We start from the raw sequence: 27423 nt of genomic DNA, 5'->3' as shown, positions 1-27423 counted from the left end.
ATAAAATATCAATCACCAAATCACAAGTACATCTTTTAATTAGCAAGACAGGAAGTATACAGGGTAAGAAAAGTACAGGAAAATAAAATGGGGAAAAACCCGAAATAAAAGAGAAACTATCTTGGGTTCTTGATCAACATGGATTAATCTCTAAAACCAGTTAGGATCAAGAAAGTGAGTCAGTCTTTATTATGAAATAAAGAAATGCATTGCATTCCTCAAACTGCAGCCCCTGGAGCCAGACCAATGCTACAAACTAAAACATGGAAGACACATTAAGTGATGCTAACATAGATACACTACAGAAATATGAATTTACTTTCATTGCAATAATCTATCCTCCTTCCAACATTATTAGTCTGGTGGGGAAAATAAACTGCCTCCCAGTACTCAGAAAAGAAAACGGAATGTCTTCCTTTTTTCAAAGTGTATGGCGAACACTGACAGCACCACAGCATATACCTGTCAACCATAACACTTCATGGTACAGAGAAAATAAACAGTTGGTTTGTGACAGTGTTTATATAGAAGGAAGAATTTGCAATTACCCACTGGAGGTTCAGGTTCAAAATGTAGCAAACCATTTCACAACAAAAATGTGAGTTTCTATTGTTATATCCTGTTTGCTAACGTTTGGTTCCTAGTGAATACCCGCCAGGACAGTGTGTCCGGGAAGGGAGCGGATAATACATTCTCAGTTAAGTGCTTCTCAAATCAAACTGCCACAGAACTAGATAGCAAGGCTAGGGTTGCATATAAATATCTGTTTAAACACTGTATTAGAAATGATTAAACCAAACTAACTATCCAAGTTGGGATACAACAATCTTGTTAAGATACGTGGTCCTCTGTAGCTCAATTGGTAGAGCATGGCGCTTGTAACGCCAGGGTAGTGGGTTCGATCCCCGGGACCACCCACACGTCGCTTTGGATAAAAGCGTCTGCTAAAATGGCATATTATTATACGTATTCTCAAACACACAGAATAGAGAATGAATCATTGGTAGTCACCTTTGTCAGGACAGTTTCAGTGGAATCTTAACCATAAATTATCATGATCGCAAGGCCAGCTAGCATGAACATTGTTAAAACATTTCCATTGGATCCAATGTTGTAGAATGAAATTGAAAAAGCACATAATATGAATGTGGAATGGATACTTGCATACTGTGGGAATGAGGAGGGACATCAAATTGGTCAACGAATGCAGCCAGTAGCTTTAAAAAAAATACAACAAAAAAATATCTAAATTAAGAAAAAATAAACTATATATATATATATAGTGGTGTTTGACTCGTTAGATACACAACTGTTAAAATAACTCAGATAATATATCAAACAAATACAGTCTACAAACTCTGCGCTGTCTTTGCAACATAGAACTCTAGTGTGCAACATAAGAGGTCCAAGGTACAGTATGACATAAAGCAGGGTTGGGGTCAATTTCAATTCCACATTTTCCTGAAAAGCATTGAGGATAATTGAAATGGAATTGACCCCAACCCTGATATAAAGAAGCAACCCAAAACCAAACTGAAGAACAAGGCTATTTTTTATACTCTAGGGGTGTAATTCATTAGTACAAGCCTTAGCAGAACATTTTGCAATGAAAACAAGTTTCTTATTGACATTTTAGTCATTTTAACAGACGCTCTTATCCAGAGCGACTTACAGTTATTGAATACATATTTTTTTATACTGGCCCCCCGTGGGAATCGAACCCACAACCCTGGCGTTGTAAACGCCATGCTCTATCAACTGAGCTACATCCCTGCCGGCCATTCCCTCCCCTTACCCTGGACGACGCTGGGCCAATTGTGCGCCGCCCCATGGGTCTCCCGGTCGCGGCCGGCTGCGACAGAGCCTGGATTCGAACCAGGATCTCCACTCGGGAGTTATCTTATTGGACAAGTTCAGCGAGGTCCCTCCTTGTTTTGCCCCCATTTCCTTCCGGTTGGTTCCTAGTGAATAAACCCCTGGTCAAAGAGCATTTTGTGTGGATCCGACGATTCTGCAAGATTCATAAAGAATATCTACATCATCCGTTAAGTGTTTTGATGCTCTGGACCTCTGGTTCTAAACAAGGATATCTAAAATGGAATGAAAGAAAAGTGACCTTTTGCAAGCTATCCCCCAACCTAGATATATACACTCTGCTCTCCGTACCGAAGGAAAGGTCAGGTGATCCATGCGTGCTCTGATGCGGTAGCCATGCTTTCAGTGTGCTCAACTTCTAAGGGAACAAATCCTAAATTCAGATCTGCCTCAAAATTAGAATGACACGAAAATTCAAGTACAACTGTGGCCCTACATCTGCAGACTCACTGTATCTTAACCTCTATATGACTGATACACACACACACACACACACACACACTATAGGAAAAAGAGGGACAGATGGAGACAAGACACACATACAAAATACTCTTCTGTCCCAACATCATCTTTACTGTAGATCCTACATTACTAAAGCAGCCAGCAGCAACACTTTTCTCCATCCCAAATGGCACCCTAGTCCCTACATACAGGTATAGTGCACTACCGTTGACCAGGATCCATAGGGCTCTGGTCAAAAGTAGTGCACTATATAGGGAATAGGGTGCCATTTGGGATGAAACCTTTCTTTAGCTTGCTTTGCTTGGCATTAAACGCTGTGATTTTCATGAGCGTTGTGTACTTGAGTTCTCAAAGGAAAGGAAAAAAAGAGCAAAATAAAACACGCAGGATGAAGAAGAATCTTCCCTGACTGACACCACCTACAAGCATTTCGCTACACCCTGCAATAACATCTGCTAAAAACCTGTAATGTCACAAATAACATTTAATTTGATCAGCATCACCTTCACCTCTCCAGGAGGAAGCTGTTACCTGACTGCAGATCCAGGGTCAGATTTTCTTGCACCGCCCTATTGGTTTTAGGATGGACGTAAGGGAATCTGATCCTAGATCTGTGGTTAGGGGACAACTTTATCCAACTGTGGGGGAATCATACAGACCCACACTCTTAACTCCCACATTAGTAGTGGCTTGGCTTGCAGGCTGGTAGTTGGTTGGTGAAGGGGAGAGACTAAGCGGTGTTGCCCAGGCAAGAGGTCTCATTCCTGGGCAGTCAGGGGGGCTGCACAGGCCTGATTCTCAGTGTCCAACTCTGGGCCGCAGTGGCAGCCGTGGGAGCAGGGTCTGGGGGAGCTAGGGGTGGTGGTGTTGGGGTCTGGGCTGGGCTCCTGGGAGTCTGTGGAGGGTAGGGAAGGGGATTCGGCCCCTGGGCTGTTGTCCTCGGGGCCGGCGCTCAGGCCTTGGACCTTCTTGCTGAGCTCGTTGCGTTCGTTCTGCAGTGCCCGGCAAAGCTTCTCCAACCTTCCTACCTTCCCCTGGAGGCCGTCAAACTCACGGTCCTGCAGAGTTTTCTACAGGAGACACGCAGATTAATACAGATACACACAAACTTACACTGAGTGTACAAAATATTAGGAACACCTGCTCTCTCCATGACAGACTGTCCAGGTGAAAGCTATGATTCCCTTACTGATGTCACTTGTTTAATCCACTTCAAAATCAGTGTAGATAAGGGCAGGAGACGGGTTACAGAAGGATTTTTAAGCCGAGACAATTGAGACATGGATTGTGTATGTGTGCCATTCACAGGGTGAATTGACAAGACAAAATATTTAAGTGCTGGGTAATTTTTTATGCATTTTTTTTTTTTTCACCTTTATTTAACCAGGTAAGCCAGTTGAGAACAAGTTCTCATTTACAACTGCGACCTGGCCAAGATAAAGCAAAGCAGTGCGATAAAAACAACACAGAGTTACATATGGGGTAAAAAACAGTCAAAAATACAACAGAAAATATATATACAGTGTGTGCAAATGTAGCAAGTTATGGAGGTAAGGCAATAAATAGGCTATAGTGCAAAATAATTACAATAGTATTAACACTGGAATGCTAGATGTGCAAGAGATTATGTGCAAATAGAGATACTGGGGTGCAAAAGAGCAAAATAAATAACAATATAGGGATGAGGTAGTTGGGTGGGCTAATTACAGGAACACCTGCATGGCAGTAGGTGCCAGGCGCACCGGTTTGTGTCAAGAACTACAACTGCTCCTGGGTTTTTGAACGCTCAACAGTTTCATGTGTATCAATAATGTTTTGTACACTCAGTGTATAATCTTGCACTTTTCCCCAACAAAACACAAAATACAAACACCATTACAAAAGCTCAAAATCAGTGATTTAAATCTGAATTACCTCCTCAGCCATGACCAGCAGGGCTTTGTTGCTACTCTCCCACCTGGAGCGATACATGCTCGTCTCCTTCTCCAGCTTCTTGATCTTCTTCGTCATCTAAGGACACACACACACACAGGTCACATCACATGACCACGGACGACACGCAGGTCACACGCTCTTCTGGGATCTCTGCTGATGTGTGACAGACAGACAGCCAACTCACTCACCTTCTCCATCTCCTGTTTGAAGGTGGTGAACACCTCATTGCTCTTGGACAGAGTGGTCTGGAACTCCTCAAACTTCTCTGTGTATAAGGACAGCTGGGTGGGGAGACAGGCGGGAGGGAAACAGGAAAGAGAGTTAGGTCATTCACTATGGAAATATAGTCCACCACATTAACTTTACAGCTCAACAGACACAGTGAGGTTGTTTACCATAGAGCTAGATGCATCCACTCTGTCCTAGAGAGTTCTAAGTTACCTGTTGTTTGAGATGGACCTCCTGCTGCTTCATCAACTCACACATCCTCTGAGACTCCACCGCTTCCTTCAACAGCTGGAGAGACAACAGGAGACTAACATGAGACTAACCCAAACCCCTTCTCTGAGACTCCACCGCTTCCTTCAACAGCTGGAGAGACAACAGGAGACTAACATGAGACTAACCCAAACCCCCTTCTCTGAGACTCCACCGCTTCCTTCAACAGCTGGAGAGACAACAGGAGACTAACATGAGACTAACCCAAACCCCTTCTCTGAGACTCCACCGCTTCCTTCAACAGCTGGAGAGAAGAGGAGACTAACATGAGACTAACCCAAACCCCTTCTCTGAGACTCCACCGCTTCCTTCAACAGCTGGAGAGACAACAGGAGACTAACATGAGACTAACCCAAACCCCTTCTCTGAGACTCCACCGCTTCCTTCAACAGCTGGAGAGACAACAGGAGACTAACATGAGACTAACCCAAACCCCTTTGAGACTCCACCGCTTCCTTCAACAGCTGGAGAGACAACAGGAGACTAACATGAGACTAACCCAAACCCCTTCTCTGAGACTCCACCGCTTCCTTCAACAGCTGGAGAGACAACAGGAGACTAACATGAGACTAACCCAAACCCCTTCTCTGAGACTCCACCGCTTCCTTCAACAGCTGGAGAGACAACAGGAGACTAACATGAGACTAACCCAAACCCCTTCTCTGAGACTCCACCGCTTCCTTCAACAGCTGGAGAGACAACAGGAGACTAACATGAGACTAACCCAAACCCCCTTCTCTGAGACTCCACCGCTTCCTTCAACAGCTGGAGAGAACAGGAGACTAACATGAGACTAACCCAAACCCCCTTCTCTGAGACTCCACCGCTTCCTTCAACAGCTGGAGAGACAACAGGAGACTAACATGAGACTAACCCAAACCCCTTCTCTGAGACTCCACCGCTTCCTTCAACAGCTGGAGAGACAACAGGAGACTAACATGAGACTAACCCAAACCCCTTCTCTGAGACTCCACCGCTTCCTTCAACAGCTGGAGAGACAACAGGAGACTAACATGAGACTAACCCAAACCCCTTCTCTGAGACTCCACCGCTTCCTTCAACAGCTGGAGAGACAACAGGAGACTAACATGAGACTAACCCAAACCCCTTCTCTGAGACTCCACCGCTTCCTTCAACAGCTGGAGAGACAACAGGAGACTAACATGAGACTAACCCAAACCCCTTCTCTGAGACTCCACCGCTTCCTTCAACAGCTGGAGAGAAGAGGAGACTAACATGAGACTAACCCAAACCCCTCCTCAGACTCCACCGCTTCCTTCAGCAGCTGGAGAGAAGAGGAGACTAACATGAGACTAACCCAAACCCCTTCTCTGAGACTCCACCGCTTCCTTCAACAGCTGGAGACAACAGGAGACTAACATGAGACTAACCCAAACCCCTTCTCTGAGACTCCACCGCTTCCTACAGCAGCTGGAGAGAAGAGGAGACTAACATGAGACTAACCCAAACCCCTTCTCTGAGACTCCACCGCTTCCTTCAACAGCTGGAGAGAAGAGGAGACTAACATGAGACTAACTCAAACCCCTCCTCTGAGACTCCACCGCTTCCTTCAACAGCTGGAGAGAAGAGGAGACTAACATGAGACTAACCCAAACCCCTTCTCTGAGACTCCACCGCTTCCTTCAACAGCTGGAGAGAAGAGGAGACTAACATGAGACTAACCCAAACCCCTCCTCAGACTCCACCGCTTCCTTCAACAGCTGGAGAGACAACAGGAGACCAAAATAAAGTGTTGTGGGTTTGATTCCCATATAACTCACATGATATACTCACTGAGTTGAATACGTTGACTAGTGTTCACCAAACGACCATGTTTTACTGTTACTCACAAAGTCCTTCTCTCTGTGATGGCGGTCCTCTGCCTCTATGAGCAGTTCCTGAGCCTGGTGTAGCTTAGCGTCCACCAACTGTTGCTGCAGGTCCTTGTGCTTGAACACCTTGTCAATGTGCTGTGAGAGACGACAGGGGGTTAACGCTCACATGTGCAGAACATTGTCAGACCTTTACTGCAGTTGCACCTGGTTTGCTTTAGTTATTTAAGTAAATGTTCATGTCCTGGCACAGAGCTGCAGCACTCCTGTCTGCTCCCCCCGGAAACACACACCGTTCTCCCCACTCCAAACACACACACACACACCGTTCTCCCCACTCCAAACACACACACACACCGTTCTCCCCACTCCCCACACACACCGTTCTCCCCACTCCAAACACACACACACACCGTTCTCCCCACTCCAAACACACACACACACCGTTCTCCCCACTCCAAACACACACACACACCGTTCTCCCCACTCCAAACACACACACACCGTTCTCCCCACTCCAGACACCGTTCTCCCCACTCCACACACACACCGTTCTCCCCACTCCCCACACACACCGTTCTCCCCACTCCAAACACACACACACACACACCATTCTCCCCACTCCAGACACCGTTCTCCCCACTCCAGACACCGTTCTCCCCACTCCAGACACCGTTCTCCCCACTCCACACACCGTTCTCCCCACTCCAAACACACACACACACCGTTCTCCCCACTCCAGACACCGTTCTCCCCACTCCACACACCGTTCTCCCCACTCCACACACACCGTTCTCCCCACTCCACACACACACCGTTCTCCCCACTCCAAACACACACCGTTCTCCCCACTCCAAACACACACACACACACCGTTCTCCCCACTCCACACACCGTTCTCCCCACTCCCCACACACACCGTTCTCCCCACTCCAAACACACACACACACACCGTTCTCCCCACTCCCCACACCGTTCTCCCCACTCCAAACACACACACACACCGTTCTCCCCACTCCACACACCGTTCTCCCCACTCCCCACACACCGTTCTCCCCACTCCAAACACACACACACACCGTTCTCCCCACTCCCCACACACACCGTTCTCCCCACTCCAAACACACACACACACCCGTTCTCCCCACTCCACACACCGTTCTCCCCCACAACTTCCCCACCCCACACCGTTCTCCCCACTCCAAACACACACACACACCGTTCTCCCCTCCCCACTCCCCCACACCCGTTCTCCCCACTCCAAACACACACACACACCCGTTCTCCCCACTCCCCACACCGTTCTCCCCACTCCAAACACACACACACACCGTTCTCCCCACTCTACACCGTTCTCCCCACTCCACCACACCGTTCTCCCCACACCGTTCTCCCCACTCCACACACCGTTCTCCCCACTCCACACACCGTTCTCCCCACTCCCCACACACCGTTCTCCCCACTCCCCACACACACCGTTCTCCCCACTCCCCCACACACCGTTCTCCCCACTCCCCACACCGTTCTCCCCACTCCAGACACCGTTCTCCCCACTCCAGACACCGTTCTCCCCACTCCAAACACACACACACACACACCGTTCTCCCCACTCCAAACACACACACACACACCGTTCTCCCCACTCCAAACACACACACCGTTCTCCCCCACTCCACACACCGTTCTCCCCACTCCACACACCGTTCTCCCCACTCCAAACACACACACACACCGTTCTCCCCACTCCACACACACACCTTCTCCCCCTCCACACCACACCGTTCTCCCCACTCCAGACACCGTTCTCCCCACCACACACCGTTCTCCCCACTCCACACACCGTTCTCCCCACACCGTTCTCCCCACTCCCCACACCGTTCTCCCCACTCCACACACCGCTCCCCCGTTCTCCCCACTCCAGACACCGTTCTCCCCACTCCACACACCGTTCTCCCCACTCCACACACCGTTCTCCCCACACCGTTCTCCCCACTCCAGACACCGTTCTCCCCACACCGTTCTCCCCACTCCACACACCGTTCTCCCCACACCGTTCTCCCCACTCCAGACACCGTTCTCCCCACACCGTTCTCCCCACTCCAGACACCGTTCTCCCCACACCGTTCTCCCCACTCCACACACCGTTCTCCCCACACCGTTCTCCCCACTCCAAACACACACCTCCTCTCGTAGTTCGTACTGTTGGATGAGTTTCTTGAGCTTCTCTGCCAGCTCAGAGTTCTCCTGCCTCAGACTGGTATTCCTCTCATTATGTTGTTCCATCTGGGCCTGGATGTCATTCAGAGTCACCTGGGAAGTAGCCGAAACAGTTTAATCCTTGTGTGAATGTCATTAGTATTTCCTTGATTCCTCGCCTACTTCTCAACACTCATAGGAGAAGATCATCGTGGCAATGAATCAAGGAAAGACTTGATATTCATCCTTTCTTTAAAACGATGCTAGTGGCTCACCTGGAAGTGTGATGTCACCTCCTTCCTCTTCTCCTCCTCCACGCGTGCACGCTGCACCCCGTCCTCCTGCAAGAGCAGGTCAAAGTTCGTTTAAAATGCACAGCTCCATTTGACTCCAGAAAGTTGTTCACTTCTTGAATCAGAAAAATTTTAAACTTTTGGTTAACAAGAAGATGGTCATAGCAATCAGAGAACAATAAGACTCATCTTAATAGTTTTTGGAACGCAAACTTGGAATGTGTGGGTGCGCTCGAGCAGATCACTTTAGTCAGGTCGTTGGTTACAGCCTTTCAAGGGGTGTTGCATTATGGGGATAAAAATTGTCAGACTTGCGCCTACATGTCGAATGCATGAACTTGACAACTATCATGTGATCAAAAAGGTCATTACATTGACTGCAGTCGACAGTTGCTCTTCACCATCTTCATCCTGCAGCTATCCCCGGCATTGTGGGAGGCTCTATTGCCAACCACCCTTCAGAGGGTTCCAGTTTGACCCAGACGAACAGGAACCAACTTTGCCATGATTCATCCAGTGGACTGGATATAAATGAATGTGATATTTAAGGCTCTTTATCACTAATTGATTATACAATTTACACACATGATTCCAGTTTGTGAGTCTGTGCTATGGGGGTTGGAGACATCTTTATTTCGACATTATAAAGAAAACATGTTATAAGCAATGGCAACACTGCCATGTTGATCTGAGCCTTTTTTGTTGGAAAACCACATCTGCAGTCGGTTGCTTTAGCCATACCACTCAAAGGAGCCCTATGTGAGCTCTCCCCTCTGCCCCTACATACCAGGAGCCCTATGTGAGCTCTCCCCTCTGCATATCAGGAGCCCTATGTGAGCTCTCCCCTCTGCATACCACGAGCCATGTGAGCTCTCCCCTCTGCCTCTACATACCAGGAGCCCTATGTGAGCTCTCCCTTCTGCCTCTACATACCAGGAGCCCTGTTAGCTCTCCCCTCTACATACCAGGAGCCCTATGTGAGCTCTCCCCTCTACATACCAGGAGGCCTATGTGAGCTCTCCCCTCTGCCTTTCTCACATACCACGAGCCATGTGAGCTCTCCCTTTCTGCATACCAGGAGGCCTATGTGAGCTCTCCCCTCTGCCTCTACATACCAAGAGCCCTATGTGAGCTCTCCCCTCTGCCTTTCTCACATACCAGGAGCCCTATGTGAGCTCTCCCCTCTGCATATCAGGAGCCCTATGTGAGCTCTCCCCTCTGCATATCAGGAGGCCTATGTGAGCTCTCCCCTCTGCATATCAGGAGCCCTATGTGAGCTCTCCCCTCTGCCTCTACATACCAGGAGCCATATGTGAGCTCTCCCCTCTGCATATCAGGAGCCCTATGTGAGCTCTCCCCTCTACATACCAGGAGCCTGATGTGAGCTCTCCCCTCTGCATATCAGGAGCCCTATGTGAGCTCTCCCCTCTGCCTCTACATACCAGGAGCCATATGTGAGCTCTCCCCTATCTCAGACTCAACTATGGCTGATTCACATTATAGGCCCGACTTAAACCACACTGTGCTGGCCTGAATACCGACTTAAACCACACTGTGCTGGCCTGAATACCGACTTAAACCACACTGTGCTGGCCTGAATACCGACTTAAACCGCACTGTGCTGGCCTGAATACCGACTTACACCGCACTGTGCTGGCCTGAATACCGACTTAAACCACACTGTGCTGGCCTGAATACCGACTTAAACCACACTGTGCTGGCCTGAATACCGACTTAAACCACACTGTGCTGGCCTGAATACCGACTTACACCGCACTGTGCTGGCCTGAATACCGACTTAAACCGCACTGTGCTGGCCTGAATACCGACTTAAACCGCACTGTGCTGGCCTGAATACCGACTTACACCGCACTGTGCTGGCCTGAATACCGACTTAAACCACACTGTGCTGGCCTGAATACCGACTTACACCGCACTGTGCTGGCCTGAATACTGACTTAAACCGCACTGTGCTGGCCTGAATACCGACTTACACCGCACTGTGCTGGCCTGAATACCGACTTAAACCACACTGTGCTGGCCTGAATACTGACTTAAACCACACTGTGCTGGCCTGAATACCGACTTAAACCACACTGTGCTGGCCTGAATACCGACTTAAACCACACTGTGCTGGCCTGAATACCGACTTAAACCGCACTGTGCTGGCCTGAATACCGACTTAAACCGCACTGTGCTGGCCTGAATACCGACTTACACCGCACTGTGCTGGCCTGAATACCGACTTAAACCGCACTGTGATGGCCTGAATACTGACTTAAACCACTGCTTCACCATCCTATACCTCAGGGATCATTACCTAGATTCAGCCAAGGGTACATTTTCTCTTGAGCAGATGGTCAGGGGGCCGGAACACAATTGCAAATAATTTGTAGACTGCAAATTGACCGTAAGAAGACCAAACAGATATAACTAAAAAAAAAAAATTGTCATAACTTGCTTATATTTGTATACGATCACATACAGTTGAAGTCAGAAGTTTACATACACCTTAGCCAAATACATTTAAACTCAGTTTTTCACAATTCCTGACATTTAATCCTAGTAAAAATGACCTGTTTTAGGTCAGTTAGGATCACCACTTTATTCTAAGAATGTGAAATGTCAGAATAATAGTAGAGAGAATGATTTATTTCAGCTTTTATTTCTTTCATCACATTCCCAGTGGGTCAGAAGTTTACATACACTCAATTAGTATTTGGTAGCATTGCCTTTAAAATTGTTTAACTTGGGTCAAACGTTTCGGGTAGCCTTCCACAAGCTTCCCACAATAAGTTGGGTGAATTTTGGCCCATTCCTCCTGACAGAGCTGGTGTAACTGAGTCAGGTTTGTAGGCCTCCTTGCTCGCACACGCCTTTTCAGTTCTGCACATACTTCCACACATGTTCTATAGGATTGAGGTCAGGGCTCTGTGATGGCCACTCCAATACCTTGACTTTGTTGTCCTTAAGCCATTTTGCCACAACTTTGGAAGTATGCTTGGGGTCAATGTCCATTTGGAAGACCCATTTGCGACCAAGCTTTAACTTCCTGACTGATGTCTTGAGATGTTGCTTCAATATATCCTCATAATTTTCCTTCCTCATGATGCCATCTATTTTGTGAAGTGCACCAGTCCCTCCTGCAGCAAAGCACCCCCACAGCATGATGCTGCCACCCCCGTGCTTCACGGTTGGGATGGTGTTCTTCAGCTTGCAAGCCTTCCCCTTTTTCCTCCAAACATAATGATGGTCATTATGGCCAAACAGTTCTATTTTTGTTTCATCAGACCAGAGGACATTTCTCCAAAAAGTACAATCTTTGTCCCCATGTGCAGTTGCAAACCGTAGTGTGGCTTTTTTATGGCGGTTTTGGAGCAGTGGCTTCTTCCTTGCTGAGCGGCCTTTCAGGTTATGTCGATATAGGACTCGCTTTACTGTGGATATAGATACTTCTGTACCTGTTTCCTCCAGCATCTTCACAAGGTCCTTTGCTGTTGTTCTGGGATTGATTTGCACTTTTCGTACCAAAGTACGTTTATCTCTAGGAGACAGAACGCGTCTCCTTCCTGAGCGGTATGACGGCTGCGTGGTCCCATGGTGTTTATACTTGCGTACTATTGTTTGTACAGATGAACGTGGTACATTCAGGCGTTTGGAAATTGCTCCCAAGGATGAACCAGACTTGTGGAGGTCTACAATTTCTTTCCTGAGGTCTTGGCTGATTTCTTTTCATTTTCCCATGATGTCAAGCAAAGAGGCACTGAGTTTGAAGGTAGGCTTTGAAATACATCCACAGGTACACCTCCAATTGACTCAAATGATGTCAATTAGCCGATCAGAAGCTTCTAAAGCCATGACATCATTTTCTGGAATTTTCCAAGCTGTTTAAAGGCCCAGTCAACTTATTGAATGTAAACTTCTGACCCGCTGGAATTGTGATACAGTGAATTCTAAGTGAAATAATCTGTCTGTAAACAATTGTTGGAAAAATGACTTGTGTCATGCACAAAGTAGATGTCCTAACCGACTTGCCAAAACTATAGTTTGTTAACAAGAAATTTGTGGAGTGGTTGAAAAACAAGTTTTAATGACTCCAACCTAAGTGTATCTAAACTTCAGACTTCAACTGTATATCTCTCTATTATGCGTGGGGAATACTTAGTAACAGATTTACCATCTTATGTTCAACAATAAAAAATAAAAATAAATGTTTTGCTCAGAAAACTTCGGGGTCCAAATAAAATCCCCTGCGGGCCACCAGTTGGGGAATAAAATCCCCTGCGGGCCACCAGTTGGGGAATAAAATCCCCTGCGGGCCACCAGTTGGGGAATAAAATCCCCTGCGGGCCACCAGTTGGGGAATAAAATCCGGGCCACCAGTTGGGGAATAAAATCCCCTGCGGGCCACCAGTTGGGGAATAAAATCCCCTGCGGGCCACCAGTTGGGGAATAAAATCCCCTGCGGGCCACCAGTTGGGGAATAAAATCCCCTGCGGGCCACCAGTTGGGGAACCCTGGGGAATCCTGCTAACCTTGAGTGTTCTGTTGTGCCTTTGCAGCTCCCTACAGAGTGACTCCAGTTTGCTGCGCGCCAGGATGGCCTTGCTGTGTTCCTTCTTCAGGTTGTCCGTCTCCTGCACCAGCTGAGACTGTTTCTTCTGCAGGCCACGCATTTGCTTTTGACTGTTCCGCTGCTCCTCCAGCTGCGCACACACACACACACACACACACACACACACACACACACACACACACAGAGAGAGAGCAGTGGGGGGGACACACACTAGGTCATGCTTGAAGGTGCAAACTGAGAAAGATGCTAACGTCAAACACATCCAGAAATGGACACAAACACATCCTCTTGATCAGTTATACACACTGGTATGATCTGTCACTTATTCACACCGCACATGTTATGGACACACAGGGCGGAGAGGAGAGACCGGCACTGCATCACAGATTCTTGAATCAGCGATAAATCCATGACTAATTTCCATAGGGTAGGTCGCCCTGCGTTGAGCCGCCCTGTCCATTCCCCTGTAGGTCACCCTGCGTTGAGCCGCCCTGTCCATTCCCCTGTAGGTCACCCTGCGTTGAGCCGCCCTGTCCATTCCCCTGTAGGTCACCCTGTCCATTCCCCTGTAGGTCACCCTGCGTTGAGCTGCCCTGTCCATTCCCCTGTAGGTCACCCTCGTTCCTGTCCATTCCCCTGTAGGTCACCCTGTCCATTCCCCTGTAGGTCACCCTCGTTGAGCTGCCCTGTCCATTCCCCGTGGTCACCCTGCGTTGAGCCGCCCTGTCCATTCCCCTGTAGGTCACCCTGTCCATTCCCCTGTAGGTCACCCTGCGTTGAGCCGCCCTGTCCATTCCCCTGTAGGTCACCCTGTTTGTCCATTCCCTGTAGGTCACCCTGCGTTGAGCCGCCCTGTCCATTCCCCTGTAGGTCACCCTGTCCATTCCCGTGTAGGTCGCCCTGCGTTGAGCCGCCCTGTCCATTCCCCTGTAGGTCACCCTGTCCATTCCCCTGTAGGTCACCCTGCGTTGAGCCGCCCTGTCCATTCCCCTGTAGGTCACCCTGTCCATTCCCCTGTAGGTCACCCTGCGTTGAGCCGCCCTGTCCATTCCCCTGTAGGTCACCCTGTCCATTCCCCTGTAGGTCACCCTGTCCATTCCCCTGTAGGTCACCCTGCGTTGAGCCGCCCTGTCCATTCCCCTGTAGGTCACCCTGTCCATTCCCCTGTAGGTCACCCTGCGTTGAGCCGCCCTGTCCATTCCCCTGTAGGTCACCCTGTCCATTCCCCTGTAGGTCACCCTGCGTTGAGCTGCCTATCCCTGTAGGTCACCCTGCGTTGAGCCGCCCTGTCCATTCCCCTGTAGGTCACCCTGTCCATTCCCCTGTAGGTCTGTAGGTCACCCTGTGTTGAGCCGCCCTGTCCATTCCCTTAGCCCTGTCCATTCCCCGTAGGTCACCCCTGCGTTGAGCCGCCCTGTCCATTCCCCTGTAGGTCACCCTGCGTTGAGCCGCCCTGTCCATTCCCCTGTAGGTCACCCTGTCCATTCCCCTGTAGGTCACCCTGCGTTGAGCTGCCCTGTCCATTCCCCTGTAGGTCACCCTGCGTTGAGCCGCCCTGTCCATTCCCCTGTAGGTCACCCTGTCCATTCCCCTGTAGGTCACCCTGTCCATTCCCCTGTAGGTCACCCTGCGTTGAGCCGCCCTGTCCATTCCCCTGTAGGTCACCCTGTCCATTCCCCTGTAGGTCACCCTGTGTTGAGCCGCCCTGTCCATTCCCCTGCATGATGACCAGACAGACAGAGACAGACACAGGAGACAAACTACTGGCTGATACACAGATGGAGGCTAGAAATAAGAGGGCTGCTAGCATGCTAAAATGAAATAAATAAAAGTGATTTACTAAACCAACAGCCTTAGAGCCACACACACACACACACACACACCAGACCGGAGTCAAAGCGTTTATGAGAGTTACTACTCACCAGCTCAGCATACTTCTTACAGAGGCCTGACAGTTTCTCCTCTGGTGTACTCAGAGTATTCAGGGTCTGCATCAGCAGGGTGATCTCTTTACCTGCAACACACAGGAGGGGGAAGACATTCAGTGCAACACCACCTCATCACAACAGGGACCCAGCAACACACAAGGGGAAGCTGTCCAGACCTAAACCAATCCCTAGCCACCACTCATATGACTAAAATAATCGGATGGATGACGGCTAGATATTAGTGACCTATGTAGATGGGTAGCAGCTCCACATCGTTCTTCAGGCCACTGACCTCCACCCAGAACCAGTCCTTACCCAGCCCCTTCACCTTCTTCTTCAGGCCACTGACCTCCACCCAGAACCAGTCCTTACCCAGCCCCTTCACCTTCTTCTTCAGGCCACTGACCTCCACCCAGAACCAGTCCTTACCCAGCCCCTTCACCTTCTTCTTCAGGCCACTGACCTCCACCCAGAACCAGTCCTTACCCAGCCCCTTCACCTTCTTCTTCAGGCCACTGACCTCCACCCAGAACCAGTCCTTACCCAGCCCCCTTCACCTTCTTCTTTCAGGCCACTGGCCTCCACCCAGAACCAGTCCTTACCCAGCCCCTTCACCTTCTTCTTCAGGCCACTGACCTCCACCCAGAACCAGTCCTTACCCAGCCCCTTCACCTTCTTCTTCAGGCCACTGACCTCCACCCAGAACCAGTCCTTACCCAGCCCCTTCACCTTCTTCTTCTTCAGGCCACTGACCTACACCCAGAACCAGTCCTTACCCAGCCCCTTCACCTTCTTCTTCAGGCCACTGACCTCCACCCAGAACCAGTCCTTACCCAGCCCCTTCACCTTCTTCTTCAGGCCACTGACCTCCACCCAGAACCAGTCCTTACCCAGCCCCTTCACCTTCTTCTTCAGGCCACTGACCTCCACCCAGAACCAGTCCTTACCCAGCCCCCTTCACCTTCTTCTTCAGGCCACTGACCTACACCCAGAACCAGTCCTTACCCAGCCCCTTCACCTTCTTCTTCAGGCCACTGACCTCCACCCAGAACCAGTCCTTACCCAGCCCCTTCACCTTCTTCTTCAGGCCACTGACCTCCACCCAGAACCAGTCCTTACCCAGCCCCTTCACCTTCTTCTTCAGGCCACTGACCTCCACCCAGAACCAGTCCTTACCCAGCCCCTTCACCTTCTTCTTCAGGCCACTGACCTCCACCCAGAACCAGTCCTTACCCAGCCCCTTCACCTTCTTCTTCTTCAGGCCACTGACCTACACCCAGAACCAGTCCCTTACCCAGCCCCTTCACCTTCTTCTTCAGGCCACTGACCTACACCCAGAACCAGTCCTTACCCAGCCCCCTTCACCTTCTTCTTCAGGCCACTGACCTCCACCCAGAACCAGTCCTTACCCAGCCCCTTCACCTTCTTCTTCAGGCCACTGACCTACACCCAGAACCAGTCCTTACCCAGCCCCTTCACCTTCTTCAGGCCACTGACCTCCACCCAGAACCAGTCCTTACCCAGCCCCTTCACCTTCTTCTTCAGGCCACTGACCTCCACCCAGAACCAGTCCTTACCCAGCCCCTTCACCTTCTTCTTCAGGCCACTGACCTCCACCCAGAACCAGTCCTTACCCAGCCCCTTCACCTTCTTCTTCAGGCCACTGACCTACACCCAGATCAACGACAAGCATCTAGGAATTGGCCCTAGGGGTTGATTTCAGACAGAGCAACAGAACCAGTCCTTACCCAGCCCCTTCACCTTCTTCTTCTCCTGAAGCTTCACCTTCTCCTTCTCCGCTCCGCCGGCATTCACTTTGACCTCCTCCGGCTTGACGTCCAGCTCCTTCTCATTGGCCAGGCCGTTGAGCACGGGGCCGTGTGATTGGCCGTTGGGCAGGTTAACCCCGTCCTCCCCGTTGTCCTCCAGGCAGTAGGTGTTGAGGATGTCCTCCAGCTGGCGGCTCAGCACCTCAACCATGTCACACTGAGATGACACCCCCTCCGCTATGGTGGAGACTGGGACTGGGAGGGGGGCAAGGTCGGCTATGGTGGAGACTGGGACTGGGACAGGTTCTGCTATGGTGGAGACTGGGACGGGGAGGGGGGCAGGGTCTGCTATGGTGGAGACTGGGACTGGGAGGGGGGCAGGGTCGGCTATGGTGGAGACTGGGACTGGGACAGGGTCTGCTATGGTGGAGACTGGGACTGGGAGGGGGGCTGGGTCGGCTATGGTGGAGACTGGGACGGGGAGGGGGACAGTGTCTGCTATGGTTGGGACGGGGAGGGGGACAGGGTCTGCTATGATGGAGACTGGGACAGGGTCTGCCATGGTGGAGACTGGGACGGGGAGGGGGACAGGTTCTGCTATGGTGGAGACTGGGATGGAAGCAGGCTCTTCTACAGGTGGGACCGCAGGGAGGGCTGCAGACTCTGCTGTGTTGGGAAAGGCAGCCACCTTAGCCACTACCCACAGGAGGGAAGGAAAGAGCTGTTATTGCAGCACTTAGTTTAACAACAAGACGGTTATAATAACAAAAACAAACAAATACTGAAAGAACAACAAAGAAACACAAAAGATACGGTGAGATGTGAGCTAGAGGTCTTCACGGATCCACTTGTACCCGAATACCCGTGAGGGTACGTTTCCAGAATTCTGTCACGGTCTGGGTCGGATCTGATATGATTGTCACGGGTCTCAGGGTAGGATACAGATTTTCATATTGTCATACGGCCCTTCTCTCACCCCGGGATTTACAGCATCACCGGCTTAGTACACAAGAAGCCCATTGGGCGTCTATTACCAGAATGCTAACAAAATTACCACAAGTAATAGCGCATTTCTATTGAGGCTGCTAGCTAAATATGCTAATGAGCCAAAAATAAATAATTAGCAAAAGACAGCAATCTAGTTCTACATATATTGTTAGGAACTACTGAATGTCCTTTTTGGTGAGTTTGGACATTTCCAAGCGAATGTGAATGAGACATTGTGCAAATTAATAGTACTGGATCTTGAGCAGCATGTCGTGGTCAAAAGTTGAGAGAATGACACAAATACTAATTTTCACAAAGTCTGCTGCCTCAGTTTTGATGAAGGCAATTTGCATATACTCCAGAATGTCATGAAGAGTGATCAGATGAACTGCAATGAATTGCAAAGTCCCTCTTTGCCATGAAAATTAACTTAATCCCCCCAAAAAACATTTCCACTGCATTTCAGCCCTGCCACAAAAGGACCAGCTGCCATCATGTCAGTGATTCTCTCGTTAACAGAGGTGAGAGTGTTGACGAGGACAAGCCTGGAGATCACTCTGTCATGCTGATTGAGTTAGAATAACAGACTGGTAGCTATAAAAGGAGGGTGGTGCTTGAAATCATTGTTCTTCCTCCGTTAACCATGGTTACCTGCAAGTTAGCCATAGTTGGCTAGCTAGCAAGCAAGGGATACGAACGTTGCCAGCCAGTATGGCAATGAAACATTTAGAACGAACGACCAAAGATACAGAACAAAAAGACTGAACGACTGGGTCGCGTCTCTAGCAACTGAACCAATAGAACGAAACCATGGAAGATGGAATTAAAAGTTAAAGGGGAAGGACAGGCTACAACGACTAAGAGCCAACAGGTAGGCTGCTACTTAATATTCTGAATGGAGTTGTTTGTAACTGTGTAGGATGAGAAAGTGCATGCAGCCTCAGTTAGCCTAGCTAGCTAGCTTAACTAGCTTCTCCCGGTTTGATGCAGTCAAGACAGGTACTACGTAATCGTATTGGATGATACATAACTTAGCTATGGCAGCTATTTACATTTACATCATTTAGCAGACGCTGTTATCCAGAGCGACTTACAAATTGGTGCATTCACCTTATGATAGCCAGTGGGATAACCACTTTACAATTTATTTATTTCATATTTTTCTAATTTTTTTAGGTTTTATTTTTAGAGCATATTTTTAATTTTCATTTGTTTTATAAATATATATATGTTTTTATTTATTCGTTTTTATTTTGTGGGGGTAGGGTAGGTAGAAGGATTACTTTTATACTATCCCAGGTATTCCTTAAAGAGGTAGGGTTTCAAGTGTCTCCGTAAGGTGGTCAGTGACTCCGCTGTCCTGGAGTCGTGAGGGAGCTTGTTCCACCATTGGGGTGCCAGAGCAGCGAACAGTTTTGACTGGGCTGAGCGGGAACTGTGCTTCCGTAGAGGTAGGGGGGCTAGCAGGCCAGAGGTGGAAGAACGAGAAGCTATTAGTCTACTATAGCGCGTGTCGGCTTGGTTGACTGCTGTCTCTAGTCTCTCCCTCCCGCCTCCCTGTTCCCGTGTCACAGTGGCCTACGGCTCCTGCTAGAGCATCACCTCTCACGGTCTATCAGCTCTGGTTAATAAAGTAGCTTGACTTTTCTGCTGTTGCCCCTCACTTGGATCCAACCAGGTTTATAGGAAACGGGTCTAGTTGTCCTCGGGTCCGTTCTGAACAGAACAGTTCTCCATTTAACTGATAATGCCGGAGAAGCCGGTGTTTGGAAGATATATATTGGCACGGGTGTTGTGCCAATATATCCTCCAAAACACCGGCTTCTCGGGCATTATCACTTTCATACAACGGGTTACCAACATATTCAAATAATGATTGACATAGTTTCATAAAAAACATTATTTTTATGAATTTATTCAGACTACTTCAACCTTCCTCAAGATGTAGTCCCGACACAAATCTAGGGTTGCTACCCAAGCTGGCTGGTCGTTTGTTCTATTGGTTCAGTTGCTAGAGATGCGACCCAGTCGTTCAGTCTTTTTGTTCTGTATCTATGGTCGTTCGTTCTAAGTGTTCCATTGCCATACTTGCTGGCAACGTTCGTATCCCTTGCTTGCTAGCTAGCCAACTATGGCTAACTTACATTCACTTCAAAAAGTGCAGCCAGAATAACAGCAAAGTAGCTGCATTTGCATAAATTGTTTTCTAGTTAAATTTATTTGGATACATCCATTACAAATGAGCTAATGAGGCGTGATTTCGCCTGGCACAGAAAATGTGCTCAGTCGTCAGGACTGCCCTGCCTTTCAAAGGTTTTTGAAAGGCAAGTTAACAAAACAGATCACCGACCATTTCGAATCACACCGTACCTTCTCCGCTATGTATTCTGGTTTCCGAGCTGGTCATGGGTGCACCTCAGCCATGCTCAAGGTCCTAAACGATATTATAACCGCGATTGATAAAAGACAGTACTGCGCAGCCGTCTTCGTCGACCTGGCCAAGGCTTTCGACTGTCAACCACTGCATTCTTATTGGCAGACTAAATAGCCTTGGTTTCTCAAATGAATGCCCCGCCTGATTCACCAACTACTTCTCAGATAGAGTTCAATGTGTCAAATCGGAGGGCCTGTTGTCTGGACCTCTGGCAGTCTCTATGGGGGTGCCACAGGGTTCAATTCTCGGGCCGACTCTATTCTCTGTGTATATCAATGATGTTGCTCTTGCTGCTGGTGACGCTCGGATCCACCTCTATGCGGACGACATCATTTGGTATACATCTGGACCTTAATTGGACACTGTTAACAAACCTCCAAACGAGCTTCAATGCCATACAACACTCCTTCCATAGCCTCCAACTGCTCTTAAAAACACTAGTAAAACTAAATGCATGCTCTTCAACCGAACGCTGCTTGCACCCGCCCACCCGACTAGAATCACTACTCTCGACGGGTCTGACCTAGAGTATGTGGACAACTACAAATACCTAGGTGTCTGGTTAGACTGTAAACTCTCCTTCCAGACTCACATTAAGAATCTCCAATCCAAAGTTAGATCTAGAATTGGCTTTCTATTTCACAACAAAGCCTCCTTCACTCATGCTGCCAAACATGCCCTCGTAAAACTGACTATCCTACCGATCCTTGACTTCGGCAATGTCATTTCCAAAATAGCCTCCAACACTCTACTCAGCAAATTGGATGTAGTCTATCACAGTGCCATCCGTTTTGTCACCAAAGCCCCATATACTACCCACCATTTTGACCTGTACGCTCGTTGGCTGGCCCTCACTACATATTCGTCGCCAAACCCACTGGCTCCAGGTCATCTATAAATCACTGCTAGGCAAATCCCTGTCTTATCTTAGCTCACTATAGCAACACCAACACGTAGTCTGCGCTCCAGCAGGTATATCTCACTGGTCATCCCCAAAGCCAACACCTCCTTTGGCCGCCATTCCTTCCACTTCTCTGCTGCCAATGACTGGAACGAACCTCAAAAATCTCTGAAGCTGGAGACTCTTATCACCATCACTAACTTTAAGTGTCAATTGTCAGAGCAGCTTACCGATCACTGCACCTGTACACAGCCCATCTGTAATTAGCCCACCCAACTACCTCATCCCTATTTTGTTATTTATATTGCTAATTTGCACCCAAGTATCTATTTGCACATCTATCATTCCAGTGTTAATACTAATTGTAACTATTTTGCACTATGGCCTATTTATTGCCTTACCTCCATAACTTACTACATTCGCACACACTGTATATATACACACACTGCTCAAAAAAATAAAGGGAACACTTAAACAACACAATGTAACTCCAAGTCAATCACACTTCTGTGAAATCAAACTGTCCACATAGGAAGCAACACTGATTGACAATAAATTTCACATGCTGTTGTGCAAATGGAATAGACAACAGGTGGAAATTATTGGCAATTAGCAAGACACCCCCAATAAAGAAGTGGTTCTGCAGGTGGTGACCACAGACCACTTCTCAGTTCCTATGCTTCCTGGCTGATGTTTTGGTCACTTTTGAATGCTGGCGGTGCTTTCACTCTAGTGGTAGCATGAGACGGAGTCTACAACCCACACAAGTGGCTCAGGTAGTGCAGCTCATCCAGGATGGCACATCAATGCGAGCTGTGGCAAGAAGGTTTGCTGTGTCTGTCAGCGTAGTGTCCAGAGCATGGAGGCGCTACCAGGAGACAGGCCAGTACATCAGGAGACGTGGAGGAGGCCGTAGGAGGGCAACAACCCAGCAGCAGGACTGCTACCTCCGCCTTTGTGCAAGGAGGAGCAGGAGGAGCACTGCCAGAGCCCTGCAAAATGACCTCCAGCAGGCCACAAATGTGCATGTGTCTGCTCAAACGGTCAGAAACAGACTCCATGAGGGTGGTATGAGGGCCCGACGTCCACAGGTGGGGGTTGTGCTTACAGCCCAACACCGTGCAGGACGTTTGGCATTTGCCAGAGAACACCAAGATTGGCAAATTCGCCACTGGCGCCCTGTGCTCTTCACAGATGAAAGCAGGTTCACACTGAGCACATGTGACAGACATGACAGAGTCTGGAGAGGCCGTGGAGAACGTTCTGCTGCCTGCAACATCCTCCAGCATGACCGGTTTGGCGGTGGGTCAGTCATGGTGTGGGGTGGCATTTCTTTGGGGGGCCGCACAGCCCTCCATGTGCTCACCAGAGGTAGCCTGACTGCCATTAGGTACCGAGATGAGATCCTCAGACCCCTTGTGAGACCATATGCTGGTGCGGTTGGCCCTGGGTTCCTCCTAATGCAAGACAATGCTAGACCTCATGTGGCTGGAGTGTGACAGCAGTTCCTGCAAGAGGAAGGCATTGATGCTATGGACTGGCCCGCCCGTTCCCCAGACCTGAATCCAATTGAGCACATCTGGAACATCATGTCTCGCTCCATCCACCAACGCCACATTGCACCACAGACTGTCCAGGAGTTGACATGCGGTAATGATGTTTTAAATTATTGTGAAGGCTCACGTTTTACCAGTATGACATATCCCCACTATTTAAGCCGGACCGGTTTACTTTCACCTTTGTAGTAAATCGCCATGTAAAGGTCAGTTGAAAAATTGCTGCCGGTGCTTTACACTAGCTAAGGTGTACCGGCTGTATGGGAGCATTCACATATCACCGTCACAATGTATAGCTACGCTGCTGCCATAGTTGTGGTACTTTGCGGTCGGAACAGTCCTGCCTATGTGTACTAGGGTTGAAGGTCGGGAACCCGGTTACTGAGATTTACAGCCCAAAACCACTCCCCTTTCCCGGTTAAATAACTGCGAGATTATAATAAAATTATTTCTATGAACAGCATGATGTGAAATGGAACTGTAATTATATGTGATGTCTAAATCTGGCTTCTCTACGGCCTCTGCATGAGGAATCATCAACGCTCAGGGTGGGGACAGACAGCCCATCTCAGTATGGAGCGAGTTCACAATGCATGTAGACCGATCATGGTAACTTATATTTCTTGTGACAGGTAGGCCTGCATTTCCTGCAGCACAGTCTATACTACAGTAATATAAGGACCGAATGCGTGTCTAATTCACCCATATCCATCTGGCTTTCGGGGGTCACATTATTATTATTTATTTTTATTGTGAAGATTTGTTTTATTTTTTATTGCTGCTGCAGTTACAGCCTATCACTCGAATATCGTTGCTTTGAATCAGCGCACGTGCGAGCACTCTCGCAGTCTCTCTCCATAAACTCCATAAAAATTGCATCCAAAATAAATAACCCTGATCCATCTATAGATGTCCTAGCCAACCTCTTTCAGGTAATACATTTAATGCACTATTAGCCTTATTTAGTTAATGATGGGTTATGCAAAATAAGCGTATAACTTAGCCTATAGCCTCAGTCTCTTGCGCAATGTGCTCCGCTGGCCTTTCTCCTTAAACTTCCTTAGCTCTTGGGAGTCCCACGCAGGAAAAGCTAGACTAGAATAGCTTGCTGGGAGTTTCTTCTACCAATAGACTATTCGAAGAGGGACGCAAGCTCTAGTTTGCTGAATGTTAAATACAGCAGCCAATAGAACTCACGGGTAGTTTGAAAGAAGAGCGAACGCGCGATGGCGGTAGGCTATAGCAGTTATTTATTCAGACCCACAACCATTCAATCTTCATGAAGAGAAGTGAAAGCCTCCTGCATCTAATTCTTATCCTATATTATTCAAGGATGTCATTAGAATGATGATAAGGACAACAAACCGTATTTCATTTAACGGTTGAAAGCGAGGAAGGAATGAAGTAACAATAGAGAGGGGACGTGGTAACATTAGGGGAACTATTATGAAAGGTATAAAAGCGTCAGCCTACTAATTACACCAATAGGCCCTATTTATATTTCTAAATGAAAATCTAATTCACTAGCCTATACTTATAACTTTGTAGGCCGCATGTTCCCTCCCTACTTTATCATGGTTTGAAGGATGTGCATAATTCCAGTCCATATAATACAACACAGTACAGTAATACAGTTCACACTCAAAAAGATTAGCCTACTGGAGCTAGTTTCATTTATTTACCCAAGAGAGCATATAGCTAGCTACATCTATGGGCTTTTATGTTTTTCTGTATTGGATAACGGCACAATCATTTGGGCTTTTTTGGGCTCGGGCTCATTAAACGTCTAATGTATGGCTCATTAAATGTATTTAGTTTATGGCTCATCAGCCTCAGGTAGCATCAGACTTGAATTTTCGATCAAAGCTCTAATCAAATCCAGACACAGGCCTATTTATAGGCTTTATAATGCTAGTGTTATTAGTTCCATCACATCATGGGGCGGCAGGTAGCTTAGTGGTTAAGAGCGTTGTGCCAGTAACCGAAAAGTCGCTGGTTCTAATCCCCGAGCCGACAAGGTTAAATATCTGTCGATGTGCCCTTGAGCAAGGCACTCAACCCTAATTGTTCCTGTAAGTCGCTCTGGATAAGAGCGTCTGCTAAATGACTAAAAAATTTAAATGTAATTGACAACCAATGACAGCGCTAACTTTACCTGAACTTTCAGCCCCATCAGCCTGTGAAGGTCTGTCTGGCTCTGGTTCTGGACGGTTGCCGGTGTCTAAAACGTCTTTTTGGCTACTGGTCTCTGAAACATCTTTTACCGCTGTGCCAGGTGGTGGTGGTGCCGTGTCCCTGCCCTGCGTGGCCGACTCTTCAGTGTCCTCTTTCTTCATGATGAAATGCCTGCAACATATTATTCAAATGTTCATCGATCATATTATGTTTGTATAAGAAAATGTCAAACAGTGGCGTCTGTTACAGATCCGAATATTCAAATGTTCGCAAGCCATTATAACACGTTGCACCCGCGCTTGAGAAAAACAAGAAACGGAACTGCCAAACGTCAGTCACCGGTAATCACGTTTATACTAATGTGAAATGTATCTGAAATGGCGAACGACAGCTAACGTTAGCTAGTTATCCAGCATAGCAACGAAAAAATGTGGTTTGCTACAGCAACGAAGTTACATTTTCAACACGGCCAAAGTCTAGCTAGCTATATACTATAGAATAGTTGACAATTTTGTTTAAGTCATCAACTCACTAGCTTTGTCTTGCAAGTGAAACAAGACCCCTTCTATTAGCAAACAACTACATAGCTACTAGAAAGTGAAACTAGTTTAACATAAATGACAGTGCTGTTTAGAGGAATTAGCAAGCTATCTAATTTAGCTAGTTAGCATTTTGCTTTCTAGCTTGGCGCTACGCTAGGCAACAAACCAAAGAAACACGACACCTCATATCGCATAATCATTATTCATACTTGGAATAAGCTTTAGGTACTTTATTCGAAAATAAAGATGACAGTTTACCTTCTTGATCCAACTCAATAAATACACTTCTCTGTTGCCTGCTGCTTTTCCTCCTGCCAACCGACACAGGAAATACATAATGTACAACGGAAGTGCGTGGATAACAATTGCGGGAAAGTGGAATATGTCGTTCAAACGCACGACTCAGAACTACAAAAACGTTCATTCGCAGCTTCTATACTGAACAAAAATATAAACGCAACAATTTCAAAATGTTTACCGAGTTACAGTTCACATAAGGAAATCAGTCAATTTCAATAAGTTCATTAGGCCCTAATCTATGGATTTCACTTGACTGGGCAGGGGTGCAGCCATGGGTGGGCTTGAGAGGGCATAGGCCCACCCACTGAGGAGCCAGCCCAGCCAATCTGAATGAGTTTTTCCCCACAAAAGGGCTTTATTACAGACAGAAACACTCCTGTTTCATCAGCTGTCCGGGTGGCTAGTCTCAGACGATACCCCAGGTGAAGAAGCCGGATGTGGAGGTCCTGGGCTGGCGTGGTTACACGTGGCCAAAGGTTGTGAGGCCGGTTGGAAGTACTGCCAAACTCTCTAAAACAACATTGGAGGCGGCTTATGGTAGAGAAATGAACATTCAATTCTCTGGCAACAGCTCTGGTGGACATTCGTGCAGTCAGCATGCCAATTGCATGCTCCCTCAAAACTTGAGACATCTGTGGCATTGTGTTGTCACAAAACTGCACATTTTAGTGTCCTTTTATTGTCCCCAGTACAAGGGGCACCTGTGTAATGATCATGCTGTTTAATCAGCTTCTTGATATGCCACACCTGTCAGGTGGATGGATTTTCTTGGCAAAGGAGAAATGCTCACTAACAGGGATGTAAACAAATGTGTGCACATAATTTGAGAGAAATAAGCTTTTTGTGCGTATGGAACATTTCTGGGATCTTTTATTTCAGTTCATGAAACATGGGACCAACACTTTACATGTTGCGTTTATATTTTTGTACAGTATAGTTTATTCTTACACATGCGGCAGCAAAATGTATTGGTTTCTTTTTGTAATTCAAAAAACATGATCAAGCAATGGAAAACCAACAGCAGACAAAGGGTTGCAACATTTTTATATATATATTTTATATATACAGTGTCCACTGAACAACTTTTTCCATTTGTACACATTTCCAATATTTGTTAATGCATTTGTTTTGTTTCTGTAATCCTGTTTGTGTGGCATATTCAGT

General features: G+C 47.9%; 1 protein-coding gene across 2 annotated transcripts; it reads right to left on the bottom strand.

Moving 5' to 3' along the window:
- Positions 1-1841: 1841 nt before the first annotated feature.
- On the bottom strand, positions 1842-26294 carry txlna (taxilin alpha). 2 transcript variants are annotated; one of them, XM_041903851.2, is made up of 12 exons: positions 26218-26294; positions 25398-25588; positions 17344-18060; positions 15590-15681; positions 13627-13797; positions 9074-9139; positions 8784-8912; positions 6621-6740; positions 4714-4788; positions 4461-4553; positions 4252-4347; positions 1842-3407 (listed from the first exon to the last, which is right to left on the bottom strand). In XM_041903851.2, the coding sequence occupies exons 2-12, from the start codon at positions 25576-25578 to the stop codon at positions 3096-3098; spliced, it is 2052 nt and encodes a 683-aa protein (XP_041759785.2). In that variant the 5' UTR covers positions 25579-25588; positions 26218-26294; the 3' UTR covers positions 1842-3095. The 2 variants fall into 2 exon arrangements, with proteins under 2 accessions (XP_041759785.2, XP_045082392.1); XM_045226457.1 differs by lacking the exons at positions 17344-18060; positions 25398-25588; positions 26218-26294 and adding an exon at positions 15911-16123.
- Positions 26295-27423: the final 1129 nt, after the last annotated feature.

Source organism: Coregonus clupeaformis, chromosome 17 (genome assembly GCF_020615455.1).
Source record: "Coregonus clupeaformis isolate EN_2021a chromosome 17, ASM2061545v1, whole genome shotgun sequence".
Taxonomy (NCBI): Eukaryota; Metazoa; Chordata; class Actinopteri; order Salmoniformes; family Salmonidae; genus Coregonus; species Coregonus clupeaformis.
The sequence above is the reverse complement of the archived record's forward strand: the minus strand, read 5'-3'. Positions and strand labels throughout refer to the sequence as shown.

What these genes read in the sequence shown, in the direction of transcription:
- txlna (XM_041903851.2), bottom strand. Translation starts at nt 25,578, where the DNA reads ATGAAGAAAGAGGACACTGAAGAGTCGGCCACGCAGGGCAGGGACACG. An exon ending in TGATGGGGCTGAAAGTTCAG is followed by an intron (nt 18,061 to 25,397) that starts GTAAAGTTAGCG and finishes TCCTGTGGGTAG; the next exon opens with TGGCTAAGGTGGCTGCCTTT. An exon ending in GGCACAACAGAACACTCAAG is followed by an intron (nt 9,140 to 13,626) that starts GTTAGCAGGATT and finishes CTGCTCTTGCAG; the next exon opens with GAGGACGGGGTGCAGCGTGC.